The sequence below is a fragment of the Onychostoma macrolepis genome, chromosome 10, assembly GCF_012432095.1.
Source record: "Onychostoma macrolepis isolate SWU-2019 chromosome 10, ASM1243209v1, whole genome shotgun sequence".
Taxonomy (NCBI): domain Eukaryota; kingdom Metazoa; phylum Chordata; class Actinopteri; order Cypriniformes; family Cyprinidae; genus Onychostoma; species Onychostoma macrolepis.
In genome coordinates this window covers 24,964,603-24,980,699 of record NC_081164.1, presented here as the reverse complement: position 1 = coordinate 24,980,699, position 16,097 = coordinate 24,964,603, and the positions used below count along the sequence as shown (strand labels likewise).

The following is a 16,097-nucleotide window of genomic DNA, read 5'->3' as shown; positions in this document are numbered from 1 at the left end:
AAATCTCACTACACCACACACACACACACCACAAGACCACACAAACACACTACACTCCGTGATGGTCCCACCACCGCACACAAGGGCCAACTAGCGGCCTGCCTGAAAGCCTCGGTTCCTGCAACAAAAGACAAAATTAACCAAATAATAACAAATTATACAATTGCTCAATTAATGATAAAAGAAAACCAAAAAAACACCTACTATGAGGTAAAAATGTACCATCCAATGAAAAGCGGATGTTTAATCCAACTTTACACAAAGTAAACAATAAATCCAAGCAAAACCAAGTTAATCATAACACAATTACACAAAACAAAAAGTGAATACAAAATAAAGAACAACAAAACAATATATAAATTACTAACTAGAAAAATAACTTCGACAAATATGCAGCAACGAACAAATACCAACAGAAATGAATAAGACAACAACAATGAGAACAACTACACGCAGAAAAACTGGTCTATCGAAGGGGAGCGATAAACAACGCCACCCCGAAGAGCAGGATTAAATCCCCAGCCGTAACGTAACGTCAACAAAGCAGCAGCATCAAGGACGGTTGCCCCGCAGGCTGCACTGAAAGAAATGAATCCTAGATCAGCGCGGGACCGCGTAACTAAACTATTCCTCCTAAAAGGAATAAGCAAAATTATTTACCACATAAAATACCACGCATCAACTACGGTTGTTACACCCACCTTCATGTTGTTGCTATAGCCCCGAGTCCGGTCGCGCACACAGACGGACAACACGGCGAACAGGCACCAGAGTACAACAAAAGCACGTTGAATGAGAAGGGCAGCTGCCAACCAACCACTATGACATTTATCCGTCGGAAAACTACGGTCTAAATAAAAAGAAAACATTACCTCAAGCGCACCTCTCAATGCTGACTAATTAGCAAACACATACCTATGAGACAGGAAGAGTCAAAAACCGGAATGGGCGGGTCTAGGGCAGTGACGCACAATCGGTGCTCGAACACAACGGTGCCTTAAAAGCCCCCTTTTATACACCCGTGAAAGTATTTGATTGAACAACTCATGCATTTGTGACATATTTAAAGAAACAACGCATCCACTGTTCATCCCACTACATTTGGGTACTACTTTCATCCCTGTTTTTGGTTCGATTAGGGAGTTGAGGGAAGTTTTATGTTGTTTATTTCTGTTTTCTTTGGGCATTTGAGGTAAGCTAGTTGCCCTTAAAAATTAGTTAGTTAATAATTTTGTTTGTTATTTTAGGCCTTGTTCTCTCCTGAGCCATTGCTCCCTATATCCGTATCTCAGCCAAATATTGTCCTATCCTAACAAACCATACATCAACAGAAAGCTTATTAATAAAAATGTAACCTTATGACTGGTTTTGTGCTCACATTTTAACGCCAGCCCCACAATGCATTAACTTCTGCAAATTGTGTCAAAAAGCCACACTTCTAATCAGCATGGTGAAAAGTCAGACATGTGCATGCATGCAAGGAAATAAAGGGTAAAAATTGGTTTTCTCATAAGCGTTTGTTATTTACATTTACATTAACATTTAGTCATTTTGCAGATGCTTTTATCCAAAGCGACTTACAATTGGGGAATACATAAAGCGATTCATCTTGAGGAGGCAATCCGACAAACGAAGTGCTTGTAACACCAAGTCTCAGGCATTGTTTAAATAAGTACAAGCTAGCAAGGGAAGGAATAAAATAAAAAAAAATTTTTTTTTTATGAGTAAGGTGTAGTCAAGTAGTGTTGAAAGAAATGAGTTTTCAGCTGTTGCTTGAAGATTGACAGGGATCCCGCACTCCGAATATGGGTGGGAAGATCATTCCACCAGCCAGGAATGGTGAACGAGAATGTTCTGGAGAGTGATTTTGAGCCTCTTTGTGATGGTACCACGAGGCGTCGCTCACTAGCAGATCTCAGACTTCTGGAGGGGATGTAGATTCTTAATAGTGAGTGCATGTAGACGGGTGCTGAGCCTGTGGTTGTTCTATAAGCAAGCATCAGTGTCTTGAACTTGATGATGCTTGCTTATAGAACAACCACAGGCTCAGCACCCACCTACATGCACTCACTATTAAGAATCTACATCCCCTATTGTTATTGTCATTATAAATGCGAATCCAGCAGCCCGAATAATCAGCATCTTTGTTTCTTAAGTCTGTACAAATACGCCCCACCTCGCCCCGTTTGGCAGCATCTGCTTCTACCTCTTCAAAAAGAGGAATAATATGAACAGCAGATTTTGCCACAGATGTAATGAAGGGATTCAAAGAGTCATGGAGATACAGATGGTTGTGTGTTCAGTCCTCAGATGACCTCAGTTTGCGTGAGCATTGATAAAATGCATGAAGGTACTTCACTGTTGCACTGATAACCACAGAATATCAGCGTGCATATCTCTTGAGATAAAACGTAGAATATGTTAAAGGATGGTTAGTTATGAGAGCTGCGATCAAAGTCTGTGCTCATGGCAGGCGTAGACAGGCATCGCTCTTAGAAGACCAAATAAAGAAGAAAACAACTTATCACAGAAACATGGTTTCAGAGTCTAAGACAGGGATCTTCAACGTTTTGAAAACATTCTCACGGACCAGCTGGAGGGGGTGGGGTTATATATATATAGGTGTATCTCGATAAATTAGAATGTCGTGGAAAAGTTCATTTATTTCAGTAATTCAACTGAAATTGTGAAACTCGTGTATTAAATAAATTCAATGCACACAGACTGAAGCAGTTTAAGTCTTTGGTTCTTTTAATCGTGATGATTTTGGCTCACATTTAACAAAAACCCTCTCAATCAAATCTCTCAATATCTCAACAAATCAGAATACTTCATAAGACCAATAAAAAAAAAAAATTTTAGTGAATTGTTGGCCTTCTGGAAAGTATGTTCATTTACTGTATATGTACTCAATACTTGGTAGGGGCTCCTTTTGCTTTAATTACTGCCTCAATTCGGCGTGGCATGGAGGTGATCAGTCTGTGGCACTGCTGAGATGGTATGGAAGCCCAGGTTTCTTTGACAGTGGCCTTCAGCTCATCTGCATTTGTTGGTCTCTTGTTTCTCATTTTCCTCTTGACAATACTTCATAGATTCTCTATGGGCTTCAGGTCTGGTGAGTTTGCTGGCCAGTCAAGCACATCAACACCATGGTCATTTAACCAACTTTTGGTGCTTTTGGCAGTGTGGGCAGGTGCCAAATCCTGCTGGAAAATGAAATCAGCATCTTTAAAAAGCTGGTCAGCAGAAGGAAGCATGAAGTGCTCCAAAAGTTCTTGATAAACGGGTGCAGTGATTTTGGTTTTCAAAAAACACAATGGACCAACACCAGCAGATGACATTGCACCCCACATCATCACAGACTGTGGAAACTTAACACTGGACTTCAAGAAACTTGGGCTATGAGCTTCTCCACCCTTCCTCCAGACTCTAGGACCTTGGTTTCCAAATGAAATACAAAACTTGCTCTCATCTAAAAAGAGGACTTTGGACCACTGGGCAACAGTCCAGTTCTTCTTCTGCTTAGCCCAGGTAAGACGCCTCTGACGTTGTCTGTGGTTCAGGAGTGGCTTAACAAGAGAAATACGACAACTGTAGCCAAATTCCTCGACACGTCTGTGTGTGGTGGCTCTTGATTCCTTGACCCCAGCCTCAGTCCATTCCTTGTGAAGTTCACCCAAATTCTTGAATGAATTTTGCTTGACAATCCTCATAAGGCTGCGGTTCTCTCGGTTGGTTGTGCATCTTTTTCTTCCACACTTTTTCCTTCCACTCAACTTTCTGTTAACATGCTTGGATACAGCACTCTGTGAACAGCCAGTTTCTTTGGCAATGAATGTTTGTGGCTTACCCTCCTTGTGAAGGGTGTCAATGGTTGTCTTCTGGACAACTGTCAGATCAGCAGTCTTCCCCGTGATTGTGTAGCAATCATATATATATGTATGTATATATATATACAGTGGGTACAGAAAGTATTCAGACCCCCTTAAATTTTTCACTCTTTGTTATATTGCAGCCATTTGCTAAAATCATTTGTTCATTTTTTTTCCTCAATGTACACACAGCACCCCATATTGACAGAAAAACACAGAATTGTTGACATTTTTGCAGATTTATTAAAAAAGAAAAACTGAAATATCACATGGTCCTAAGTATTCAGACCCTTTGCTCAGTATTTAGTAGAAGCACCCTTTTGATCTAATACAGCCATGAGTCTTTTTGGGAAAGATGCAACAAGTTTTTCACACCTGGATTTGGGGATCCTCTGCCATTCCTCCTTGCAGATCCTCTCCTGTTCTGTCAGGTTGGATGGTAAACGTTGGTGGACAGCCATTTTTAGGTCTCTCCAGAGATGCTCAATTGGGTTTAAGTCAGGGCTCTGGCTGGGCCATTCAAGAACAGTCACGGAGTTGTTGTGAAGCCACTCCTTCGTTATTTTAGCTGTGTGCTTAGGGTCATTGTCTTGTTGGAAGGTAAACCTTCGGCCCAGTCTGAGGTCCTGAGCTCTCTGGAGAAGGTTTTCATCCAAGGATATCCCTGTACTTGGCCGCATTCATCTTTCCCTCGATTGCAACCAGTCGTCCCGTCCCTGCAGCTGAAAAACACCCCCACAGCATGATGCTGCCACCACCATGCTTCACTGTTGGGATTGTATTGGACAGGTGATGAGCAGTGCCTGGTTTTCTCCACACATACCGCTTAGAATTAAGGCCAAAAAGTTCTATCTTGGTCTCATCAGACCAGAGAATCTTATTTCTCACCATCTTGGAGTCCTCCATGCGGGCTTTCATGTGTCTTGCACTGAGGAGAGGCTTCCGTCGGGCCACTCTGCCATAAAGCCCCGACTGGTGGAGGGCTGCAGTGATGGTTGACTTTCTACAACTTTCTCCCAACTCCCGACTGCATCTCTGGAGCTCAGCCACAGTGATCTTTGGGTTCTTCTTTACCTCTCTCACCAAGGCTCTTCTCCCCCGATAGCTCAGTTTGGCCGGACGGCCAGCTCTAGGAAGGGTTCTGGTCGTCCCAAACGTCTTCCATTTAAGGATTATGGAGGCCACTGTGCTCTTAGGAACCTTAAGTGCAGCAGAAATGTTTTTGTAACCTTGGCCAGATCTGTGCCTTGCCACAATTCTGTCTCTGAGCTCTTCAGGCAGTTCCTTTGACCTCATGATTCTCTTTTGTTCTGACATGCACTGTGAGCTGTAAGGTCTTATATAGACAGGTGTGTGGCTTTCCTAATCAAGTCCAATCAGTATAATCAAACACAGCTGGACTCAAATGAAGGTGTAGAACCATCTCAAGGATGATCAGAAGAAATGGACAGCACCTGAGTTAAATATATGAGTGTCACAGCAAAGGGTCTGAATACTTAGGACCATGTGATATTTCAGTTTTTCTTTTTTAATAAATCTGCAAAAATGTCAACAATTCTGTGTTTTTCTGTCAATATGGGGTGCTGTGTGTACATTAATGAGGAAAAAATGAACTTAAATGATTTTAGCAAATGGCTGCAATATAACAAAGAGTGAAAAATTTAAGGGGGTCTGAATACTTTCCGTACCCACTGTGTGTGTGTGTGTGTGTGTGTGTGTGTGTGTGTGTGTGTGTATATATATATATATATATATATATATGTGTGTGTGTGTGTGTGTGTGTATACACACACACACACACACACACACATATATATATATATATATATATATATATGAAGAATTTATTTGCAAAAACAGATAACCCGTTTTATTGTGTTAGTCAGTTGCATTTTTTTTTTTTTTTACCTAATCAAAATAACCCAACTGCAGTTTGACATGATTTTTGAAAATTGTTAAAAACAGAGTTTTTGCAAATGAACTCTTCATATATATATATATATATATTTATTTATTTATTTATTTATTAGTGGTTCAGCGGATCATATTGTGGTTTTTTAGACACGATCACACAATTTTCGGATGAGGAAGAAAAAAAATTATTTAAAGCACAGAGAACGAGAATGCCGAGAAGGGTTTTTTGACATAATTTTATGTGTATGTATCTCAAATGTAAAGAGATGTAAAAGAGGAATCAACTCTGTATTCACGCACTGTCTACTAATGAAACATTTCATTTACATGAAATCGCATACAACAAACGAAAATACAGTGTAATTAGAACAATCATTAATGCACAATAAATAACATATCATATCTATACACTTTTTTACCAGAACATTCTTGCGACCTGCTAGCATCTCTTCCATATCTTGATCGCAGTACTGGGTCGTGACACGGCGGTTGGGGACCTTTAGTGTAAAGAGATGTATATATAGAATAGAGAAAGCTAGTGTTAGATGTCTTTTTTTAAGAAAACGGATAGAGTGCAAGTGTTAGAGGAAATTTTTTTTCTTTTTATATAAAATAGAATAGATAGAAATAGAATAGAGAGTGCTAGAGTTAGAGGTTCAGATAAAGGTTGAACAGATCGCATTGAGTTGAGCAGGTCTTTCCACCAGGAGGGAACAGTTAATGTAAAAGTCTGTGAAAATGATTTTGGGATGAGACAATGAGTACACAACATAACAGAGTTTCATTTCAGCAGGATGCTCAATGGAACCAAATTCTGAGAAGCAGTTTTATTGTCAAAGACATGCTGTTACGTGCCTAGCTTCACTTATCTGCACTCACAGTCACCAACATCATTGAGAAGCTAAATTAAAGTGCACAAAGCTTTTTATGACAGCACAAAAATAATAAAGAGTCTTATCAAGAGGCATTAATAAGTGCACAATTCATTTACATAATTGCCGCTCTTTTTTAGACACAGGATACTCTGGAAGAGGTTCTGATCACCCAAAGCATCAGCCTGCAGACACAACGGCCATTACTTTCAATCAGAAACTTTCCATCAAATTAGGCGATAACAGAGACCAAGCAGACTCTTATCCAGGAAAACCATGTCATTCATTGGTTAAAATCTGAAAACCAGCAAAAATGTCAGTCAAAACCATGCTTTTAACCTAAACAGAGTGTGTTTGGATTCAATTTTAAAGCTATAGCTACAGTTATGCATGTGCTTTATTTTCTCTCACCCCAGAAAGCAAAGCCTCTCTTGGCGTAAAGAGCTCTAGCACTTTCCCAGAGAGGTGAAGCTCTCTGAAATCTTCTCATATCCAGCTCTGTGATCTCACAATGCAGCGGAGCCTGAGGTGTCTCTAAGAAAGAGCTGCATTGTCTTTGAATGCACACTGGAAAGGTCACGAGCACAAATAAGTTCAATTTCACTTAAATATATATATTTTTTTTTCAGTAACCTAATGGGTTTTTTTTTTGGCACTTTGTGCCATTGTTTTGACATGAAAAGACATTTATAAAAACTCAAAGGCAATACTGAAGTGTATTTACATGAAAAAGGATCTGCAATTGGCTAGTTTCTTCAGCAAGGAAAACAAATTATTATTATTATTATTATTAACAATTATCAGAAGTAAAACTTGCAGAAAATACAAGAAAATTGTTTGTCATGAAAATGTCTCATTGAAATAATACTGGAGTGAAATGACCCGGACCGTTTCTGTGAGCATCACCTTTAGAGGAATCAAATGACACTTTACTGTAGGCCTATAAAACCCTTTTTTCCAGTGTTGTCTGCTTTCAAAGAGAAGAGTCCTTACACCTTCTACACAGAATTTTTTTGAAGGCTTTACGAAAGTCCCTGTTAAAGATGGTGTAGATGAGCGGGTTCAGGGCGCTGTTGCAGTATCCAATCCAGAAGAAGAACTTAAAAAGCGGCTCTGGTAGTTTGCAAGCCTCTGGACAAATGGCCTGCAAGCTGTAGCTGAAGAAGAATGGGAACCAGCAGACGACGAAAACCCCAATGACGACCGCTAGGACGAATGTGAACCGCTTCTCGCGGATGATCATGGCTTTCCGTCTGGTGTTCGGAGTTCCTGCTGGTTTCATGTTGGAGGCCAGCTGGCTGCCCTTTGATGTTACGATGATGTTTTGGTACGTTTGGGTTGGTGAGGACGTCTGATGGCCGGGCTCTAGTGCCCCACACTGGAGGTCGTCCGTTGGCATTATGTCCCCAACTACCTCAACGTCAGAGCCGGAGCTTGAACTGTCCTCGTTGTCCTTGCACCTCCTTGAGCGTTTCATCTTCTGCTGAATCTCTACCGGTGGTTGAGGCTGGTTTACGGCATCAGATCTGGACGCAGCCAGATTGGGGACATTCACAGGGTCAACACTGTCCTGGTTTTTCCCGTTCTGCAGCTCTCGTCCTGGTGGCACACCACCTGCACAGTCTTTCCTCGGCTCTCCCGGAGGACATCCAGCGTGCTTCTTGGCAATCTGATAGATGCGAACGTACACCAGGATCATGATGAGGCACGGAGCGAAGAACGACCCGATGGAGGAGTACAGGATGTACCAGACGTCCTTGTTGAGTCTGCACTGTGGGCCGCCCCCGTCCTTCGCCAGCGGGGTCTTATTCATGGAGACAAGTGGAGGGAAAGAGATGACCGCAGAGATGAGCCACACCACCAATATGGCCCCCTTGATCTTGTGAGGGGTGCGTTGGGTCGCGTACTGCACCGGCCGGGAGATGGACAGGTAGCGGTCCAAGCTGATAGCACATAGGTGTATAATGGAGGACGTGCAGAAGAGCACATCCAGCGCTAAGATGATCTTGCACCAAAATGACTCAAAGTACCAGTAGCCCATCAGCTCATTGGCCAAGGAGAACGGGATGATCAATGTGGCCACCAGGATGTCCGCTGCAGCCAAGGACACCAGGAAGAGGTTCTGAGGTCCTCGTAAGAGCGGCACGTCAGGACGGCGATGATCACCAGGATGTTCCGAAGATGGTGAAGAGCATGATGAGCGTCATTGCGGTGGCAACGCAGCCGTGGCTTCAGGAGAGTAAGAAAAACTGGAATTGCACAGTTCAATTGCAAGATTTTTCGAAGTCTCTCCACTGAAAGTGTTGTTGTGGCCATATTTAAGTTCCAGGCTAGACAGAAGTGCAAAGCAGTCTTTGATGTAGACTTAAATCCTAATGTAATCCTTCCAAAACATTATTTCTTTTAGAAAATCGTTGAAAGTGAAATGACTAAAATGAGTCTTTCCATCAATCAAAGAATGACTTCATCCTTCGGCAAACCTCAAGGGGGGAAAACACACGAAATCAAGATATTGAATTTGCACTTAAAGGGGGTCTTGCAGTCTGTCTATTTCACAAGTTAATAAAATCAATCAGCAAGTAAAACGTAATTGCATAACTGGTCATTAATAAAATAAAAATAAATTAAAAACGCGGTATTAACTTACCACAGCATAAGTCAAACAGCTTTTAAATACGATAACATCTTTAATATATCTGCTCCGATCTGCAAGTCCAAAAAAATAAAAATAAAATAAAATAAAATAATAAAAAATAGAGACAGCGCGCACTTGCAAACACGCGCTTGGAGACGCGCGAGGACACTAGCGCGTCAAAACAATACACTAGGTTTTTAGACAGTAAAAGTTAGAGAGGTCAATTTTCAGATTTGCAGAATAAAAAGAAGAATAAAAATGATCCAAACATAGTAGCTCCGTGGGTTTGTGTGTGTCCGAGCAGCTCTGAAATGTTCAAGATGCGTAAAAAGGTTCACCGTCTCCAAACACGCGCACCAGCCAAGCCAAAATTACAGTTCCTCAAATACCAAATATTGTAAAGACAAATTATCTTTGCATAAAAAGTTCCATGTCAGAGAAGGGAAAAAATGCACGACGGAATGCTCCACTTTAAGACCACCACTTTAAATAATTGCTTTCGTTATTTTACAATATAATGAACTTCCTCAGTATCAACGGAATAAAAATAAACAGAGAATTCGAATATTTAAGTCCTTCCACTCGTTTCTCCGTTATTTTATTCTTATACCATTTTCTTCTTCTAGACGTTTTCTAGAAGTTTGCGCATCAGTCCATGAACTGACTCGAGTCTCGCAGAGCGCGCGCCTCACTGTCTCCCGCCGTCACGTCACGCCACAGAATCCCTCCTTTTCGAGGTTATAGTCCACCTTTGCAATTTAATACAGTATTTTTTCACATTTAGTTGTAAGTGACTCAAACCGCAAGAAACATGACAACTTTAGAAAAATATTCGAAAATGTTGCCAAAGGCAGTAGAAGCGGAAGTGCAAAACAGCAAGTTAAATTAATATTGACTGAAGACTAAGGGGCCGTTCACACAGCCATTCGCATCACATGAGACGCACGGAAGCAAAATTAAATAGGATTCACATTTCTAAAAACGCGCGCGCAGGGTACAACAATTAAATATCCAATTAACGCATGCTTACGTAGGAGAAAAAATTATAATAAAAAGAAAATAAAGAAAAAAGAAGCAGTGCAGAATGTAATCTGTGAGACTTGTACCAAGCATTTCTGCAACATTATCCCCCCTGCCTAGAATCACTACACATCTCAAAGCTGCTTTGCAAAATACAATAATAAAACAATATCAGAAACTGCAACAGATTCAGCTTTCCAAACAAGATGAGTGGATTGAGTTTAGTTTTACCAGCATACTTACTGATCACAAATTTACTTAAGAACCTAAAAGAAAAACACAACACACTGAAACATGTCATAGAATTGATTTAATGAAATGGTACATCTGTGACCCTGGAGCACAAAAGCAGTCATAAGCAGCACAGGTATATTTATAGCAATAGCCAACAATACATTGTATGGCTCAAAATTATCCATTTTTCTTTTATGCCAAAAATCATTAGGATATTAAGTAAAGATCATGTTCCATAAAAATATTTTGTAAACTTCCTACCGTAAATATATAAAAACTTAATTTTTGATAGTAATATGCATTGCTAAGAACTTCATTTGGACAAAGGTGATTTTCTCAATATATATATATATATATATATATATATATATATTTTTTTTTTTTTTTTTGCACCCTCAGATTCCAGATGTTCAGTCTGTATCTCAGCCAAATATTGTCCTATCCTAACAAACCATACATCAACAGAAAGCTTATTTATAACAAATTTAACCTTATGACTGGTTTTGTGCATCATTTGGCAACATTCACAGACTCCATTCACATTATCCAACAAAAAAGTGCACAGTGACTACCACCTACTGGACAAAACAAAAATTACTATAAGAACAAAAACAGGACTTGAGAACCTGTAAATTAATTTATTTTAACCTTATCATACATCAAAAAATCCCGCGTCGAATCGTGCCTTGATTGTAAACGAATCCGCGGTAAAAGGAAGTCTGGAACTTCATTGCAAATAAAGATCATCCACTCTTTCCTAATGTTAGGATTATAAGCTGTGGAAAAACAGTCTTTGCAAATTGGCACTGCACAGCGTCTGCTTGTCTTCGGAGGCATCTTTATCATTTGATTTCTGTGTAGATCTGCCTTCGCCGCACTTACACTACATGCGCGAATCGGTGGGCGGGGCTAAACAGGCAGCGATGTAGAAGCGGGGGTTGATCTTCTTCTGCTGTTGGGGCTAAAGGCGCACAGTAATTAACATGATAATTAATAGATCACTGACTTTTACATTTGTTGACATGACATGGTTAGATTCAGATGGTAAATATCATATATTATGTTGGGTGTCCATATTAGAGATAATCACCATGTTTAGAATGAAACCATCATATTTAAAAACATGATATTAATCATGTCATGTAATAAAATATCATTTGTTGTTACTACTGTAAATATATATTCAATTATTATTGGATCTCCTTCAATACTTTCAGAATTTTTACTTATTAAAATGATTTTGTTTCTGTATTTTAAAATATATTTTTTATATTAACATATTTGAATAAAAATTAATTTTTATTTTTCAAAATAAGCAGAAAATAGTACAAACTAAAGGCCCCTCTTGCCACCTCATACATTTATAAGATTTGTAAAGAAAATAAAAAACTTGAATGATTATGTGTTGCTCCATTAATGTTCAATACAACGTATATATTTTTTCTGCAATTATACATTTTAGGCGTAGCGAATAGCACATTTTTTCTTAAGATGGGCCTTTAGCCCTGTTGTACCCTACAATGACCTCTTATGTGTCAAAAGATCAATGGGATTTTTATTTCTCAGTTGTTGACCCCTTTAAAGCAGACTGGGATCTGAGAGAAGAAGTGGCAATGGCAGTAAAGAAAGACATGCGATGAGAAAATATAGAAATGGACTATTTAACTGATCATTGATTTAGATTTGGTTTCTGCGGTCATGAACTCACCAATGATTCCCCGTCTGCCTCAGATGTGTTTAGTCACAAACAAAAGTGACTGTTCCTGTTGAGAGACCATTTACATGCTATTAAAGGCCCTCGTGATGAAGTTACCTGAGACTTATGAACATGACATACAGTATGTGCCTGACTTGGAAATGTAAAGACTTAATTATGAATCGTGTGTGTTCTCATTTATATGCTCAAGAATAAGAAGAGAATTTGATCATGAAAAGCAGCATTTATTTACATGACACCTTTGTACAAATATACTCAATAAAAGAGGGTTTTTAAGTGTGTTTTCTGTGTTGGCCATATTACTTTATGTAACTTTTGTCCCTCTAGCGGTTAAAAATAAAACTGCACGCGTCTTGCTGAAGAACATTATTTTGCAAACATACAGTGTATCTGTTATTTTTGGTTTCATTTTAACTTGACATCAAAATACAACTGTGTGTCATTTTCGTCATGTAGCTACATATACAAAACAATCTGACAATTGTTTTTTAAATTATTTCATTGTTTATAAATAAATCTTTTCTCTTCTGTTCTAAGCTTACTCTAAAATGCAAAACTTAAGACCTATATGCAATGCTGTAATTGACCATTTTAATGATTATTTAATCATCACGGACATTATCGTGACCTCAGTTTGTGTTTGAGGCTATCTACATATTTTACATACATAAGTCCATTTTTTTTCTCTCTCTTTTACTCTCTTGTCCACACTGAGACAGCATTTTTGTCCAGCGAAAACTGACCTTTATAAATACACTTTGAAGAGTGTGGACTGTGAAAATGATAATGTAGGTTTAGTCATATGATGTATATTGTGCCATAGATATTTATGGTTTTATTGGCAGTCTTCAGACCATTTGAGACCAAAGACTTGTTCTAATTCTAACACTACATCTATAATTCTTAATATCGAATATAGATATCATTATAGTTAGCTATATAGTTATCATTCTTGGTGTAAATGGGCCTTCAGAAAAACATGCAATGCTATAACAGACTCGTTTTATGATCACTTAATCATGGCAGTTGTTATCATAACCTTTTATTTAAAAAAAAAAAAACACTGTCCAAGAGTTGTCCTAATGTGTGCACATTAGAACTGTGTGGTCAGCATATCTTGCTCCAGAAATGAAATGCAGGACATTGCTGTCTCTTCCATAGATTTGGACCAGCCGGCTAAGTTTCCCTCCACATAGGGCAGCACTCCAGACGTCACCTGGTTGTAGTACGACACCTAGAACAGCAGCCAGAAACGGTCAGATTGAGCAGGAGAGTGATGCTTTTATTCGATTTCAGATGGTATAGTTGTTACCTTGCAGGCTAAATAGCCGATTTCATGAACGAGGAATCCTGCACATTTAACTTCACTCCGAATAGAGTTCTCTTCTGGTGGAACTGTTGCCATGGTGACGGACCGGAGTGCTACGACATACGGGTCTCTGTGATGATAAAAATATCACATTAAAGGAATAGTTCATCCAAAAATGAAAATTTGCAGAGAAAGCACTTATCATCAAAACATTCAAGAAGTAGATGCATTTGTTTCTTCATCAGAACAGATTTGGAGAAATTGATCATTACATCACTTGCTCTGCAGTGAATGGGTGCCGTCAGAATGAGAGTCCAAACAGCTGATAAAAACATCACAATAATCCACACCACTCCAGTCCATAAATGAATGCATATTATTATTGCTTTATCAAGTGAAAAAGTCATCTCTTCTGATTCAGGAGAGAAATATGCACCGCTTACAAGCCAAAACAGTCAAAAACAGATATGTCGGTGGATTTTGATGTGAGAGGACCACTGAATCACTGGAGGATGTGTTATTATGGATTATAGACCAGAAGCAAATGTTTAAAGTTAAAACAACTTAATGATAGATCTGTTTCTTACAAACATGCAGCTTTCCACTTCACAAGATGTTATTTGATAGACTGGAGTTGTGTGGATTACTTTAATATATTTTTATCAGCTCTCATTCTGACGGCACCCATTCACTGCATAGGATCAAATGGAGAAATTTAGCATTAAATCACTTGCTCACCATTTGATCCTATGCAGTGAATGGGTGCCGTCCATAATAATCCACACAACTCCAGTCTATCAAATAACATCTTGTGAAGTGGAAAGCTGCATGTTTGTAAGAAACAGATCTATCATTAAGTTGTTTTAACTTTAAACATTTGCTTCTGGTCTATAATCCATAATAACACATCCTCCAGTGATTCAGTGGTCCTCTCACATCAAAATCCACCGACATATCTGTTTTTGACTGTTTTGGCTTGTAAGCGGTGCATATTTCTCTCCTGAATCAGAAGAGATGACTTTTTCACTTGATAAAGCAATAATAATATGCAGTTATTCAATTTAAATGTCATTCATTTATGGACTGGAGTGGTGTGGATTATTGTGATGTTTTTATCAGCTGTTTGGACTCTCATTCTGACGGCACCCATTCACTGCAGAGCAAGTGATTTAATGCTAAATTTCTCCAAATCTGGTCTGATGAAGAAACAAACTCATCTACATCTTGGACAGCCTGAGAGCGAGTAAAGTTTTAGCAAATTTTTTAATTTTGGGGTGTACTATTTCTTTAAAGATTTATCTAAAAGTGAATCACTCATGGTAACACTGGAATCATACCCATCTTTGCAGGGCTGCCTTTTAGACAGCAGAACCACGAAATCCCGACTTTTGCTTCCGTTGACTGTGGTGCATTTAATGTGATAAATGGTTTCCTCCTCATCTGCTTTCTCGACCTCTTCACAGCTCCTGCAGGACATATGGAAGATGGTGAGAAACAATTTTATGTAAATGCAAAACTTATAGCACAATAAATGTAAGATAAAGGGATGTAATTAGCCTACAAATAGTTTTTGTCCCACTGTGGCCGTAACCGCAGGTCGGCGAGCAGCGAGAAAGCATAAAAAGCCGTAGTTTTGATCTTCATCTCAACTTTTAAACACAGCTTATCTGCCTCCTCGTGCACATAGACTCCTATCTGCAAAACACAAGTAAATTCAGCACGCTAGCCACATGCTAGACATATATAGATGCATCATACAGAATAAACAAAGTGATGACCTTATCATTGATGTTACTGGCTTCCCAGCCTCTCTTTCCAGCCAAGACTGTGAGAGCTGCAACGTTGTTATACCCCAAATACACCTGTAGAGGGCAGAGATGTTACACACACAGAAGGTTTGTCCTGCTCAGTAACAATGTAGCATGCAGTATGTATACTATTAAGGAAGCTTTCTGTTTTTCTACAAGCAGCAATGCGAAGAACTAGAACACATTGGATGCACTCGAAATCTTATACTCTCTGAGTATGTACTTCTTTTGAATAAGTAATTACTTTGTAACTGAGGAAAATTATGTTCTATATGTTATGAATGCACATAGTATCCTCTCCATTCACAAATCCTCTCCCGTGGCCTCATTGGGATAGTAAAGTGTCCATCAAATGCAATCTCGCTGAAAGTGATTAGTCATCTGTGTACTTCTCGCCTACTATTTATTGAATGCTGAGCATTTAGACAGACTATGCTTTTCACATACTTTTTTGTCTACTATATTGTAAGGAAGTATGTGATTTCAGATGCAATGCACTGAACCTCACCATCCCTTTAATGTGACTAACTAACTGGAAATTATATCAATAATGATCTGTAGTTATTTTCATTTGATCACACTTCTAAAATTGACATTTCTGCGCAAAACTGTCTAAATCTACCACTCACTGAATTCAGCACACTAGTGTTTGAAACAATGTTTTTATCACTTCAATATATCATTTATAGCACAATTATTCAATTTTGATTCTGAAT

At 39.0% G+C, this 16,097-nt stretch overlaps 2 protein-coding genes across 2 annotated transcripts in view; both read right to left on the bottom strand.

Moving 5' to 3' along the window:
* Nucleotides 1–6,073: 6,073 nt before the first annotated feature.
* Nucleotides 6,074–8,865, bottom strand: LOC131548492 (alpha-2B adrenergic receptor-like). The gene is given in 4 exon segments (XM_058789797.1): nt 6,074–6,955; nt 7,070–8,797; nt 8,800–8,835; nt 8,838–8,865. Coding segments are annotated over 3 exon segments (1,230 nt in total). The 3' UTR covers nt 6,074–6,955; nt 7,070–7,631.
* A 3,595-nt stretch (nt 8,866–12,460) lies between these two features.
* Nucleotides 12,461–16,097, bottom strand: part of LOC131548491 (acetyl-coenzyme A thioesterase) — a 26,854-nt gene continuing 23,217 nt past the window's right edge. The window contains exons 11-15 of the mRNA XM_058789796.1: nt 15,352–15,435; nt 15,135–15,268; nt 14,911–15,039; nt 13,577–13,703; nt 12,461–13,498 (exon numbers count right to left, since the gene is read on the bottom strand). Of these exons, the coding sequence (XP_058645779.1) occupies nt 13,358–13,498; nt 13,577–13,703; nt 14,911–15,039; nt 15,135–15,268; nt 15,352–15,435 (615 nt within the window). The 3' untranslated portion in view covers nt 12,461–13,357. The remainder of the gene's footprint in view (nt 13,499–13,576; nt 13,704–14,910; nt 15,040–15,134; nt 15,269–15,351; nt 15,436–16,097) is intronic.